Source organism: Neopsephotus bourkii, unplaced genomic scaffold (genome assembly GCF_033783945.1).
Source record: "Neopsephotus bourkii isolate Nb327-2 ecotype Australia unplaced genomic scaffold, CSIRO-AGI_Nbou_v1 NB_53, whole genome shotgun sequence".
NCBI lineage: Eukaryota > Metazoa > Chordata > Aves > Psittaciformes > Psittacidae > Neopsephotus > Neopsephotus bourkii.
In genome coordinates, this window is record NW_026900570.1 from 5,934,214 (window position 1) to 5,949,150 (window position 14,937).

General features: G+C 38.2%; 1 protein-coding gene across 3 annotated transcripts in view; it reads left to right on the forward strand.

Moving 5' to 3' along the window:
• Positions 1 to 14,937, forward strand: part of WDR37 (WD repeat domain 37) — a 42,738-nt gene continuing 27,801 nt past the window's right edge. The window contains exons 1-4 of one of the 3 annotated variants that reach the window (XM_061349728.1): positions 5 to 155; positions 5,375 to 5,406; positions 9,272 to 9,449; positions 13,167 to 13,263. In XM_061349728.1, coding sequence (XP_061205712.1) covers positions 9,312 to 9,449; positions 13,167 to 13,263 — 235 coding nt within the window. In that variant the 5' untranslated portion in view covers positions 5 to 155; positions 5,375 to 5,406; positions 9,272 to 9,311. Of the gene's footprint in view, positions 156 to 5,268; positions 5,407 to 9,271; positions 9,450 to 13,166; positions 13,264 to 14,937 lie in introns of those variants that run through there. The other 2 variants (XM_061349737.1, XM_061349746.1) reach the window with 2 other exon arrangements.

Genomic DNA, 14,937 nt, shown 5'->3' on the forward strand with positions numbered 1-14,937 from the left:
CTCACCAGAGAGGCGCGTCGCGTCGCTGCCGGAGCGCGGCGCCCGGCTTGTCGCTGCTCCTCCCGTCACCACCCTCCTCCTCCTCCTCCTCCTCCTTTCCCCCGCTGCCTGCAGCCCTTCCCCTTCCCGCCCGCCGCTCCGGCTGTGGCTGACAGGTGAGTGTGGGCGGCCTCCGCGCCCCCCTTTCCTCGCTCCCCTTAGCGGGGCGCAGACCCTCCGCCATCTTCCCGCCCAGCCAGGCCCCCCCGCCGCCGCGGGCAGTGGCTCCCCAGTGGGACTGCGGGCGCGGCCTGGCGCGGGAGGACCCGTAGGGAAAGGGAGGGGTCGGGCTGCAGAGCTGGGCGGGACGCCCGGGAAAGGGTCTCGAGGGAAGCGGGGCAAAGGTGTCACCTGTGCGGTGCCGCCGCCTCGCCAGGCCTGTGCCATCAAGCGGGGCTTCTGCCTTGGCACCCCCTCCTAGCCCGTCCTGTTCCGGTTTATTTCGCATGAAATGACTAGCGCGTTCTCTCTTAGAACCCTAAATAACCGAAAATTAGCCCTTCTTGCTCTTTTCCTATTTGTCTTGTGTGTTTTTCTTTATTTGCTTGGGGTGTTTTTTAACCACTTCCAGCCCGAGGCTGTAAGGGTGGTTGCAGGTCTGTAGATAGTGAAATGAAACCAAGGGCGCCTGTTGAGGAGACTCTGGTCCCTAACTTTGTGTCCTACCGCATATCCTAAGGACAAGCCAAGTGTAGTAGTACGTCATTAGCTAACACTAATGTGTAACTAGTGTGAGTTCAGATTCTCTGACATACGTACAAATGGAGTAGTGAAACACCCCTATTCCCTGAAGTGGGGCACAGCTGCCTGATAACATGAAGTTTGATAACATGAAGTTTGTGCTGGGACAGGGTAGATCTGGCCTTCAGCAGCAGGAGCATGGCTCGGAACACTGAGATGGGGAAAAGTTAAGTCTGGAAAAAGCCTTTTGCAGTATTCAACTTCCTGAGCTAAAAATTGTGAAGACAAGTCTGAAGGAATTAATTAATGTCTGCTCTATCTTTCAGAGGTTGAGTGGATATCAGGTTCCATTTGCAGAAGGAAATTAAATAAGTAGGTTGTGCTTATGCAAAACAAGGAAAACTTTTTCAAGTTAAGACTTGAACCGTTGTTCAAGGACACCTTGGTGTTTACAAGGGAAGAGAAATTTCTGTGTGTCTTTATCCTTCTTGTTACATCTTTCAGCTTGCAAAAGTTTGTTTTGTTATGGTGTTTTCAAGTGTGCTTTCTATAACAGTATTTCGTGGAAGATTTACGTAAAGAACTGGCGGAGCAGCTTCTTTGAAGTGATTCAGTGTCATTGAGTACACCTTGAAATTATACAAATGTTTGTTGTTCAGGCAGCCATTTTGCAATTTAACAGCCGTATCCTTCTCCTTAAGCAAATTTCTCAAACTGTTTTCCAACCAAGCCTGCTGCTTGGTGTTTCTTGTGTGATGTTTCTGAAAGGGAGCTGGTAACCTCAATCCTCAAGTATGTTTTATAATCCATGGTTTACATTAGATAGGATCTTGTGTGTGTGTGTGTCAACCCTAACGTGTCTTGTTGTAATAACTTTAAATGTAGCTTGGTGTGTTGTGGACTTGGGCAGTTATTTTAAGAGAAGGTGCCTGGACCCAACATAAGAATTTAAGGCAGAGAACACAGTAATGTTTTTCTGTGTGTGTGTTTTGTTGTATGTTTCTTTAATGCCTGTTGTTTATGTGTACATTTGTCCCTAAACTAGGCTTATCATGTTAAATCTAAGATGAGACTGTCTCTTTAATGTAGATATGCTCTTCCACTGTCTTTTAAATTTAGGACTTGTTTAAAGGATGCAGTCTCTTGTATGGACTAAAATGCTTGAGGGTGTTGGTACAGTCATGGGAGAAACATTGTGAGTGTGCTGATAGTGCCTTAAAAGAGCTTACTTCTACAAAATCCAGAAATTGCAAGCCAGAACTAATATATGTCAAGTAAGGAGAAGTTAAGTGGTATTGGATTTTATACATTTGAAATGAGACTGGAATCGTTTTATGTCATGGCATTCTTGGAGCTAAGACTAGTAGCTTGTGTTGTAAGACCGGGTGAGGGGCTTGTTCCAGAGACCAGATCTTCAAACCTCTGGGGGAAGAGTTTATTAGTACTCTGCTCATGACCCTGGAGGAATGGACAGGAATTGTGATGGTGTCTTCAGAAGCTGGGGTGATTTGTTATTTTCTCATCCTCGAGTAATACATACTGACTATTTTCGGACTGTCTTGGTGTTTGAAAATGGTAGGACTTGGTGCTTGCATTGCTATTACCTGTGCTGTTGAAAGGTTTGGTGGTTCTCTGTAGTAGGCCACATGAGGAAATGCTTCAAGAATGTGCTATATTTATTTGGTGCTTCAGAAAACCTTCCTAAATGTGTTATAATTAGTGTCAAAGTTATTTGCTTTTGTTGATCTTAAGCAGTAAAATATTCTAATTTATTAGCAAGTAATATATTCCCAGCAATGATATTAGCTAGGTTAGAGGTCACTCTGCTTGCATAAAAGCATTATAGAAATTTATCTAGCACATCAGTAATAATTACCTAAATAATGTTTGTTTAGAGAATAGCACAGTAAGATTCTGGCCTCTGAATGTGGTGCAGTCCTTCCTGAAACAAATACCTGGTTAAACCGCCTTTGCTCTTGAACTTCCTTAGGATTCCTCACCCTCAGGTCCTGCATTTGCATACCTGAGCATGCATGCAGACTATTTCTAGGCTATTAGGGATTTGCTAGTATAGGAATGGGAGCTAAATTATCTGTGAAACATCTGAGTAAATAGAGTAGCCTTCAAACATGTTTTAGAATTTAACCAGGTGTAAGTAATTTAGCAGGACCTGATGCTATCCACTGAACTCTCCAATAAGTTAACTAATCAACACCTATTAATAAAACAAGATACGGTATCTACTCATAGTATGTATCTGTCATAACTAACTAGTGTTAAATGTAAGCTTATACTGTACCATTTACACTACTTGAAACAGTGAGCACAGTCAAATAATCCAAGTTTGATAATTATTGTTGTTTAATATTAGTTGAAATAAGTGAGTATGGTTGAGAGCATCATTTCTTGCCTTAGCAGACTGTTTCGTAGTCTTGATTTGCACAGGTTTTTGTATCATTACAGAATTTGCTGACATAGTTGAACTAGCAAGATCAAAGCTTGCTAGCAGCAAAACTGGGCTGGCTTATGCCTGGATGTTGGTGTTAGAAGCTTGCTCAGAGTAGATCCTTACTAATGTGTTAAAGCTTTTATAATTGATTTCTAGCTGTATAACATACTTAAAATTCATTAGTGCAGCTTTTTTACTATGCTTTCTGTCAGGGGTAAGTTGTTGCCTTTTCAGTAGTGGACGCTTTCCCCTTTTACATTTTGAGGAACATCCAGTTCTGTTTGAAAGAATGATGCGCTAAATTTAGAAAAAAAAATCAATGTTGTAATGCTTAAGTGATTTCATAAGGTTTGAGCACCCTTATCAGTGGTTCTGGCGTCATCTGTGATGATCTGGAATGTCTTTGTTTCCTAAATATTTATCTTTAGCAAAGCAACTAGTCTTACAAAGAAGTTGGTTTGGCCTGATCTTTCTCAGGTGTGCTGTATTACAGCTTGCATTGAATTAATGGTACTTGAATGTACAGCATCCTTGAAGCAAATTGTTCACCAAAGACCTCAAAATAGAAGTTTTACTCCTTTAAGTTTGATTTCTTTGCACGTGAATGAAGATTGTACTGGCATATATTGATACTTAAATTCCTTTAACTCGGGAGTTATGCTGTCAAACTGAGTTACATGTAATTAAGAACTTAATAGCTGTAATCATTCTCCTTTCTTCCCACTTTCCTTCCCTGCTTTGTGAAAAAAGAGCAAATCTCATGTTAACTGACATCTTTTTATTGTAAGGTTTTAATGTTACACAGGACAATAATTACTATTGTAAAAAGCCTTTATTTTTTTTATGTAGTATACGCTGAAATTTTGCTTGAGACACCTGAGGCTTAGAGATTTAAGAATTGTTTCTGTAGTGTAGGTGGTTTTATGCTTTTATTTATTTTTTTTTTTTTTTGGTCACAGTCATTTAAATAGTAAGTATTACTATTGCTAAACTCTAAACACAATGGAATAGGGAGAGCTTGGGTAAGAGATGTTGCTGAAATTTGCTGGTGCTTTCCCTTTGCAGACTTGTGTGTTATCTTGACAACAAAAAAGGAAATGCAATACTGTAGACATTCTGTGCTCTGACACTTAAAACAAATTTTCTCTCTGGCTTCAGAAGAATGCATACCCCAGAAATACTTTCCTTTCAGCAGTTTGTTTGTTCCATGTTCAAGCATTGAACAAGTAGTCGAGTAAGATTAGTTGACTGCTGCACTGAATTTTTAAGTCTAGTAAGATATGTGTGTGTGCGCTTTTGGTGCCATTTCTCTGTTGTAGCTGGACAAAACAGTACTTGGTTACACATCTCTTCACTGTTACTCTGTTGAAATATTTCCTGTGACTGAATACATAGTAACATCTGCTAGAGAAAGGTGGGTGGCAGAACTTTAATTTAATGTGCTGTAAAATATGCTGTGAGTTTAATTAAACAGCATAACCAAAATACTAAAGTATCTTTGCATTCAGAAAGTAGTAATCACCTGTGGTCTAGGTATTTTCTAGGACATCTTTTTTTCTCCTGCTGCTGGTTGATTTTGTCAGAAATTTGTTCTCCTGAGGCTTTGACAGACCATTGCATGAAAAACACTATGCAGATGTCTTGTTTTCAAAAGCAGTTGAGCCGAAAAACTCAGTATGTCTCATAAGCACACTTTTTAATAATACAGTACTTGTGAACTGCCACCCTTAATGAATATAGTTTAGTAACACAAGACTCTGCCCCTTTTTCTGATTGCTTTTCTTTTTTCCTTAGTACTTTTATTCAGCCTTTTTTGCTCTTGATTGTTACTTGTTAGCTTTTGTGAACTTGGTTGTACTTGGTTGAGGAAACCAGACTCCCATACTTACTGGTGATTTTTCATTTGACTTACAGTATTACGAAGTAGAAGTGAATTGAACTTTTCAGAACCCATTTGTAACCCTCAGAAGTTATGATTACCTACATCTGACTAACAATATATAGTGGGTCATTTTGAAGCCTTTCTTTTCTTACTTTGTTTGACTGGGGTTTGGTGCTTAGTCTTGACTTGTGTAGGTATTTTCCCTCATCCCCCTTTCCTGTCATCTGGTGTGTTCTAGCTACAAAAGTTTCAAAAATGTGAAAGACTTTGGTTTGTATGCTACTGACTGTTTCACTAATCAATATTTAATATGGTTTTCATAGGATATGTAACATGACACTGATATACTGGACAGGTAATTTTCGTTGTCTGAAAACCTTACACAATAAGGGGAATCAGGTAACTGCTAGAAATGAGCACCTTTTTTTTTTTTTTTTTTTCCCAGCATCATATTGCCAAGGATCTGTTATGTGAAATATACTCTTGGAAAACCTGTAGCTTCTTACTGTTGCAATTAGCATCAAAATAGCCTTGAAATTGTCAAAGTGAAGTTAATATTTAAAGGGACACTGTCACTTTTAAAACTGAATTTATGTCCTGGTTCTAAAAACTCTTTAATTATTGCTCCCTTACTGAAAGTTTGTAAGGCTATTTGGTGGAATTCAGAACAATATTAATGGCATTGAATCTAGTTCCCTCTGGCTTTTCCTTCTTGTCCTTTGTATGCACATGCCTGCTTGTTGCCTCTGATTTCAGCTTGGCTTATGGCTGTGTGCAGCACCCTCTTGCAGAGCCTGGGGAAGAGTGTGCATGCTTGCTCTCTCCAGAATAGTGCATGAGTGATGTGGTCATGCTGGTGCATGAGGAGAGTGCAATTACTGTCAATGACACTGGCTGCAGGTAAAGTGCTGCTACCAAATAGAGTAATGGTGGTGGTTCTTACCTCATTGTTCCTGTTTGCTTATGAACTGTGAAAGTAGAAACTTTTGTGTAGTTAAAGTGAGCGTTTAACTATATAAAAATAAAATCTCATGCATTCGACAGTGTCCCTTTAAATTCTACATGCTAGAATGTATAGCTGCCAAATCTAAATATATTGATGCTGAGTGTACAGTGAGTGGTGGTGCACTGACACACTGGAGGGAAAGGATACTATCCAGAGAGGCCTCGACAGGCTTTGAGGAGTGAGCCCATGTGAGCCTCATGAAGTTCAACAAGGACAAGTGCAAGGTCCTACACCTGGGCCAGGGCAGTCCCCACTATCGATTCAGACTGGAGGATGAATGGATTGACAACAGCCCTGCAGAGGAGGACTTGAATATACCAGGGGATGAAAAATCAGATGTGGGGTAGCAAAGTGCACCTGTGGCTCAGAAAGCCAGTTGGGGCCTGTGACACATGAACCTGTTGGAGCGAGTCCAGAGGAGGCCACAAATACAATCAGAGGGCTGGAGCGCCTCTCCTGTGAGGAAAGGCTGAGAGAGTTGGTCTTGTTCAGCCTGAGGAGACCTTACTGTGTCCTTTTAGTACTTAAAGGAGGCATATAAGAAAGACAATGACTTATTGCCAGGATCTTTAGTGACAGGACATGGGGTAATTTTTTAAACCAAAAAAGGGTAGATTTAGATTAGATACAAGATCAGACTTTACAGTGAGGGTGGTAAAATAACTGGAACAGATAGCCCAGAGAGATGGTGGATGTCCCATTCCTGAAAATATTGAAGGTTAGGTTGGAATGAGGCTCTGAGCAACCCAATCTATTTGAAGATGTCCCTCACTGCAGAGGGACAGATGACCTTTGAAGGTTCTTGCCAACTGAAACCACTCTATGATTTTATGAATCAATCCAGCAAAAGATATTTCTTGGTAGTCCCCTAAAATGAAGTGGCTTGGCAGCAGAAGGCAAATAAAAGTTACTATAGTTAAAACAATACCAGGTAAGGCATAAACTGTATCATCTCTGTAACTACAGCTCAGGAGCCATACCTGGCAGAAATCAGAAATGATTTTTTTTCTTTTAACACAGATCTTAATGAAACAGTGTTACCTGACCGGTGTGCTTATATGTAACTGTGTAGGTATAGATACAGAACTGTTTAGCACACCTATGTGTGTTTGTTGCTTCGGGCCTTAAAAAGTGATCCCAAATGCCGCAGAAAAGGGTAAATTGAAAGCCATTGAAAGAGTGGTTCCCAAGGGAGATAGGAAGGAGGGTGGAAATGAGGAGAATAAACATGCATTTGGGATCTGATCATATTTTGAAAATAAAGAAGTGTGATGAGCACTGAAAACCTGTTCCTAATTCTTGACCATATGTCTAAGAACAGGAAGATACTTTGTGAAGCCCAGAAAATTGTCAGTAACTTACTTATGGGATGTTATTTCATTTTTTATTTTAATCTGGGTTCTCCGTTTCTCTGGTAGAGAAATCTAGTACAGTGAAAAAAGAAATTTAGTCAAATAAGAAACTACCCAATGGTAGATTTTCTCTTCTTTTGTCCTTAATTTGTGACTATACCCAGTTAGTTACTACTGATTAATCACACATAAAAAGCTCTGATGGGATTAGGTGCAGGGGAGGACTATGAAGAGTCCAGAGAAAATGAACAAAATAATTTCAGTGCAGTGCATGGAACTGGTGCAACCTGAATTTTATTTTAGATTCTCTATGGAGTTGATGTCAGGTTACTGGAACTCGGGTGTTCCAAAAGATAATTAAAATACTACCTTTATTTAATGAGCAAATTTGGAGACGGATGGGCATCAAAACCTTAACTAAATCTCATCTCATTTTAATATAAATTTATATATCTTCATAATTTTCATTTCATGGCATCAAAAACCCAAAGAAAATGTAAAGGTGTTTTTATTCATGGTGCATACTTTGTTTCTAGTAAGATACATTTTTCCTTGGCTTTATGATGTGTTAAAAAGCTGAAAATACTGTGTCAAACTCGCTGAACTGATTAATGCCTAGTCTTGTTAATAGTGGTGGTGCTCATTCCTAGCTTGAGATCCAGTGTGTTGGCGGATCTTAAATTGGAAGTGGCCCTGGGTTTGGTTTAAATATTCTCTGATCAGCTTATTTAAAAGGAAGCTCAGTTGCCTTGTTAGCTTTGCCAGCTCTGCTCTCCTATTTCTCTTCAAACTATTGCAGCTCTTTTAAATTGAAACTATTGTTTCAGAAATTATTGATGCTGGAGAATGATTTTTTATTTTTAAATTTTATTTGTTCTCAATCTTCCTGATTGAAAAATTCTGAGTCGTCAATTCTAAACCATTTGAAATGTTTAACAACTGGTACCACTTGGAACTAAAAATAATTCCTTTTGAATATGAGGGTTAAATAAATAAGAAATAGATTGCAGTAATTAAACATTTGTAAAAAAAAAAAGTAAACCAAATTTCAACACTGAAGAATGTATTCTCCACATTTATGTAAGAAATCAAAAATCATTTGATTTTTCTTAAACAGAGGAAAGCAGTAGATCACGCATGGTAATATTAGTTGGTGATACTGTCAGGTGTTTCTAGGGTTATTAAAATGCATATGTGGCTTTGACAAGCTGACAAAATTTAACAGCAACAGCCTGGTAAGTCAGGTGCACTTTCACTGTTCTCCTAAATTCACGTGCACTTTTACTATCAAGAAAGTGAAACTGTGAGCTGTCAAAAATGGTGGAAAGTGGTTTTGAGAACTCCTCTGTTAAAATTATTTCCTGCTTATGTGTAAACAGGCGCATCTGTTACAATTTGTATACTAACACTTGATGTTGCATAATACATTTGTAACCTGACAGTGTCCCTAAATTATCATGTCTGTTTGCTTTCATTTTCCAGCTGGGTTTTAATTTTGCATGCGTTTCAGTGAACTATAGTATGTCTAGTAGTTGTTTCCTGGAAGCATTTTGGGGCTGCCTCTGCTACTGTTCTCCAAAATGAGCAAGGTCATGGAATTTATTTTCCTTTTGTGAAGGCTTGCTAGCTAATGAATAAGAAATGCCAAAGTTATTCCACTTTATGTATATGCATATGTGGTTTTGATTTTAATGTTGTTTGAAGAATAGCTGTCAGTAAATAGGGATCCCTTCTTTTTAATGACAACCCAAACTCCTCTAAAATGTAGAAGAACTAAGAGTACTAAGTATTTTGAGAAAAACAAATTTTAAACTCTGGTTAGTTTGGCAAGGCAATTTGTAATGTGTAATGCTTGTCCTTAGTTTATCATAGGAGCCTCTGTGAAGCTGTTTTTTTGAAGTAATGCCAATAGAAAGTGGAAGTTGTGCATCTGCTCGCCAAGCAAAGCAGAAACGTAAATCACACAGTCTTTCAATCCGAAGAACCAACAGTTCTGAGCAAGAACGGGCAGGACTGCAAAGAGACATGTTGGAAGGGCAGGTAAGATAATACACTGCTGCTTGGGTAACTGCCATAACTTTTTTCTGAGTGTTTTCTATGCAAAGAAATGAATTGGACTTAAGTAATGAAATACATCCAGTAAAGCTGCAGGAACAGCAGGCTTTCTTGCTTGTAAGTGCTGACTGTCTCTGGAGGCTATTGATGTGGACATTGGCAGTGTTTCGAGTTGTATAGACCTGTGGAGCTTTTTATCAGCCTTTGTGTATTACATGAATGATAAAATAATGAAGAAATGCAAAGAAACAGCCCATTTATTTTGCTATGCATCTCTCCTCTGCTACCTTAAAGTTGAGATTGATTCTTGATCTTTTAAGCTTGAATTTAGAATAGTAGTAATCCAAGAATATGAATAAACCAAAACATTTGTTATTACGCCTCTGATAGGGAAGGTATTACTGGGAGCACTGTTCTGCATTCCTTTCCATGAAAAAAACAAATACTGCCCATGTGACAGAGGCAACCTTAAATGTTTGGGGGGGTTGTGTGTGTGTGTGTGTGTGTGTGTTTTGTGGGGGTGTGGGTTTTTTTAAATTTGACTCAAATAAAGGTGTGATCTTCATTGTTAAAATTAAGGGAAAAAACAGCAACCACAAACTTTGGTAGTTTTCTTAATCATTTCAGTCTGTAGTGGATGCATTCTGGAGGTACTTGGAGTGTTTCACCTAACAGTATTCAGCTTAACTGTAGGTAAGGCTCCTGTAAGAAGTGTTTGAAATAGTGCTGCCAGAGATAAGTAAAAATCAATGTGAAAACTATTGTTAAATTAACTACACAGTGATTAGCTACACAATGTTAATGCAGGCCTGGCAAAAGTGATGCAAAACTTGATTTTTGTCAGAGGTAGTTTGAAGTACCAAGTGTTTGGCTAGGAGGAACCCCACTTTCTAGACTTTGCAGATGCTCTGAAGGGAAAACCTTGTGTTTTCTCAGTGTTGTGACTTATTTTTAATCTTTTTTTTAAATTTAATCTGTTGTTCAGTAGATTAGTAGTTTTAGTTTTCTGGGAACTAACAGAGCCCAGGTTGTTGTTTGTAGTGATCTAGAAGCTGGAGAACATAAGTACTCAGCTAGGAAACTTTGTGCATTTGGGCTGTTAGTTACAGCCTTGCTTCAGGAAAGGAGTGAAATGGCAGCTGAGAGGTTAAGGCATGCTCTTACTTGTAGTAAACCAAAATTTTATGCTGTTTTAGTATTTCTTATAAAACTCCAAGTGTCTTATATTGTAGTATGTAAATGTTTAAAGTGTTTTATGTATCATCATGTTTAATTTTGCTGACCTTTAACCTTGCCAGTGGCAGATTCTAACAAGTACAGAGTATTAATGCCCTTTCACAGTGGAGCTGTAAAACACATGACATCTAGAGAAGTACTTTTGCAGATACACAGATAACATTATTACATGATATTTTAATAAGCTAATTTAACTAATGCCAACTCTAAAGAGAGTAAAGGAAGTGGATGTGTTTCACTATGCTGGTTACTTTAGGACAGGTTCAGATTTGCTTATGCTTTGAGGCTCTGAGAAGTAGACTGAAAACCTTTCCAACATCTCCTTTTCTGTTTTGAAAGTTGTAGGATAACTTAGTTTCTTTCATAACCTTTCTTTATGGAATTATTGGGTAAGTCAATTGGAAAGAGTTCTTCTAACCAGTGCTTTTTTTTTTTTTTTTTTGTATACTTGTTTAATCTCTTTGGTTCATGTTGGTTTTAATCAGGATCTGTATCACATTCTAGCTGACTGTAAATTCATGAACTAAAGTACTGTCTCAAGGGAAAAGTAGATAACTGTGCAAAAAGGAATATCCTGGGGGTGCATAAGGAGCATAGTACCACTATTTCCAGCACAGTGCCACAGCTTAAAAGTAGCTGTGAAACTGATGCGAAACTGAATTTCGAACAAAGCAGACATGCTGTCTGTCATGGCTGTTAGTGGTTTCTCTTGCTCTGCTCTTCAAAATTGATGTTCAGAAATAATTCATAAAATCGGGATCACGATAAGCTTTTCTAATTGTTTCTGAAGACAACCATGTCGACGCTATGAACCAAAATGTGAGATTAAATTCTGGTTGCTTAGAGGCTGATTTGATTGAAGGTGCATGCTGCCCTCTGATGGACAATATGCACACACTTCCTCCTGGTTCAGTCAGTTTAGAGGAACCAAACCAATTTCCTTTGATTTGGGTTTGCTGAAACACTTAAGAACAAAACAAGCTGTAATCGGCACTAAACCTGCTGATTGGATAATGAAGTTCACTCGAATTTGGGTGCTGTACTGTGCGAACATTTGTACTTCCATTCTAATAATGTTTCTTCTGAAACATTATTAAACCTGGACTAGTGTTTTGTTCTGTGGCAGAAGCTGACTCAATTTTCTTTTTTTGCTCATAGATGATGATTTCAAGACTTTAAAATTACAAACTTTTGCTTTAAAGAAAGTATATGTTGCTGATAGGCATGTTCCCTCTATATCTGACATATGAATATTGATATATTGGTAATATCGTATACATGCTACCATATTAAATTCACTTTGAAACTGGGTAACTTATTTCCTTGCATAGCGATTTCTCAGGTTTGGAATACAGTACAGTACAGTAAACCAATTTACATACTGTGATCCACCAGCAACTGAATAATAGAACAGATTTAGGAGAATTTATGTGGTGAGCAATGACAGTTCATTCTTTGGTCCATACTTGTAGTTGATTAATTACAGTTATTAGACTATTTTCTCCTTTCTAATTTGCTTTTTTTTTTAGTAGCATACTGTGCTTTAAATTTTAAATTTAAATGTTTGTTAGTACTCAGTATATTGCAGGCAGCTGTTTTCTGCTTTATTAACTATCTGTTTAACAGTGATAACAAAATCATTGATACAGTGAGAACCTTGACCCCCAGTAGAAATCAGCAGTTACTTGTTTTGCATATGACATGCATTTGTTCAGGGAAAATATGGTGGTGATCTCTGTTTTATAGGCAGATGAATAAAATTTAATTAATATGCCAACAGAAACTTGTGGTCAGGCTGTGCATTGAGTCAGATCATATAAATCCTGTGTTAGTGGCTTTATTACATACTTGGTTTTATGCCTTTGAATTGCTATGTTGACTATGCTGAAGGAAAAAAAAATGCCCTCCTCTCTGAATTTGCTTTAAAATACTTTGTGAGGAAGAGCTGCTTCAGTAATATCAGAGAGGGAAGGATTGGAAACTGCAGTTTTCTTTACAGTTACAGATAGTGGCAAAAGTAGGCAGAAGTAAAAAATACTCTTAAAAAGTTAGTTTGTCCTAAGCTTTGGTAGTAAGGTGCATTGTGATGACAACTTCCTAACCTAATGCATATTCAACTTCTGCATTACTTTGTCAGCCAAAGGTATTATTTTCTGTTGAACTGTAAGCACCTTGACATTATATTGTAATTTTTTTCACTTTTTTTTTTATTATGTTGTACATGTATCTTGCTTTTATAGTTTTTCAGTAGTTAAAGAACCCTACAGGAGATTTGAATTCTGTCCAGTTAAAGAGAGTATGTCAAATGCACAGAGCTTTTTGTTTCATATTCTGTACTAGTAGTAGTTTTAATTTCCCTCCTTGGTGGGAGATGGAGAGAACTGTTAAAACCAGTTTAAGACTGAAGGGTAAATACATAAAATACATGTAATAAAAAAATATAAACCCCAGTATTTTGCGTCCTAGGATTCAAAACTACCATCTTCCATCCGGAATACACTCCTTGAACTTTTTGGACAAATAGAGCGGGAATTTGAAAACCTGTATATTGAAAATTTGGAATGTGAGTATTTTTTTTTTTTTTCCCAGCAACTTATGAATTGTTTGAATTTAGCATATAGTAATGCTGAGATACTTACCTTGGATACTGTAGTGTAATTAGTGCGGACTTTCTGTGAGGAGCTTGAGAACTGTTTTGAACTTGTAGCCAAACATGGAGTCTGTATTTTTTCAGAAACCTCACTTTCTTAGCTATTTGATAGGAGAAGTGAGAACTAATGTGTGTCGTCCTCCTTGACTCTTAGGCAAAGAAAGTGGCTGTCTCCTTGTCATTATAGGCTCTGGCATATACCATGTTAATCTGCCAGCTCTGTACAGCCATTGAAGGCTGTAGCTTTGTTGTGTGTTTACAAGCTTAATTTTAATGATGGAAGATTATTAAATAGAATTGGAAAATGTCTTACTTAAAAAAGTGTAAAATGTGGTGGGTTTGGATCATTCTTCTTAGTACATTTCATAACCAGCACCTCAACAGTATCATGAATGTTGAAGTGGAGCACACAGATAAACATTCCAGGTATTACCTGCAAAAAATATTTTGTTTAATGACAGTGCAGTCGTATGGTAATGTGATCCAAGGTGATGTCAGAGGATCCAAAGTAAGTAACACAGGCAGTCATATGGTAAAGCCTCTGCTCAGTTGTCCTTGCTGGATTTTGGAAGCTGTGTTGCGTGGCTTGACTTCTGCATTGTGGAAACTGCCTGATTTGGCTCCAAGTCAGTTTCTTTTCCACACCTAATCTGTTCCCACAGTTAAACCAAACACTCATATTAAAAAAATGCTCTTGCAGTCTTTTTGAAAATGTGCTGTTTTTTTATTCTCTTAAAACCTGAGATTGCGTTGGTTAAAGGCTACATTGTCACTACCTATTTTTTTAGTGACAATTTGCCCAGCTGAGTTCTCAGTCTCCTGCTGGGAAGTTGGCTGGTAGCAAGCCTCTCTCTCCAACCTTCAAAAATGTTTGTCAGAAAACAAGTGGTGAATTCGTCTGCACCTTCCATTGTATGATTATTTTCTTCCTATCCCATTTGTTTCTTCATCTTCTTTCACCTCTCAGTTCTAGTTCACTCCTGGCCTTTGTGATTTCTTTCCCACCCCCCTGACAGTCTGTAAATTTTTCTCTTCTGATTCTCAGTCTGTTATTTTTTGTTCTTGGTCTAATTCCTACACTAGTGTTGTAGGTACTGTACAGAGAGAATCTCAGGTTTTTCCTCACTGGCTTTTCCTATACTCCCTTTCCTTTATATCAACGGATTCTGGTTCCTTCCTTTTCTTACCCCTTCCAGGCTTCAGCCCTAATCTTTTCTGGCAACTCATGTATCTGCCAGGCTTGTTCGTTTCAGTCATCTGTTACTTACAAGCCTGTCTCTTTGTTTGCTTCTCATATTGTTTGTGTTTTATAAAAGTTTAGGTTTATGTGACTGCGGGAACAGCAAAGAGAATCTTGCTTTACTCATTTCAAGCATTTCAATGTGATATGGAAGTGTAAACTGACTTTTCTGGTGTGCAGAGCTGAGACTTCAGTGAATTTCTCTGAAATGGTAGGAGTCATACTCCTGATGTGTCACATTCTCCCACATTTCAAAGCCTGGGAGTGAATAACTTCTTTAAGAAAGTCCTAAGAATTTGTGGAAAGGCAGGCCTAGACTTGTCCTCAAGAACTGCTTGGTTAAAGCC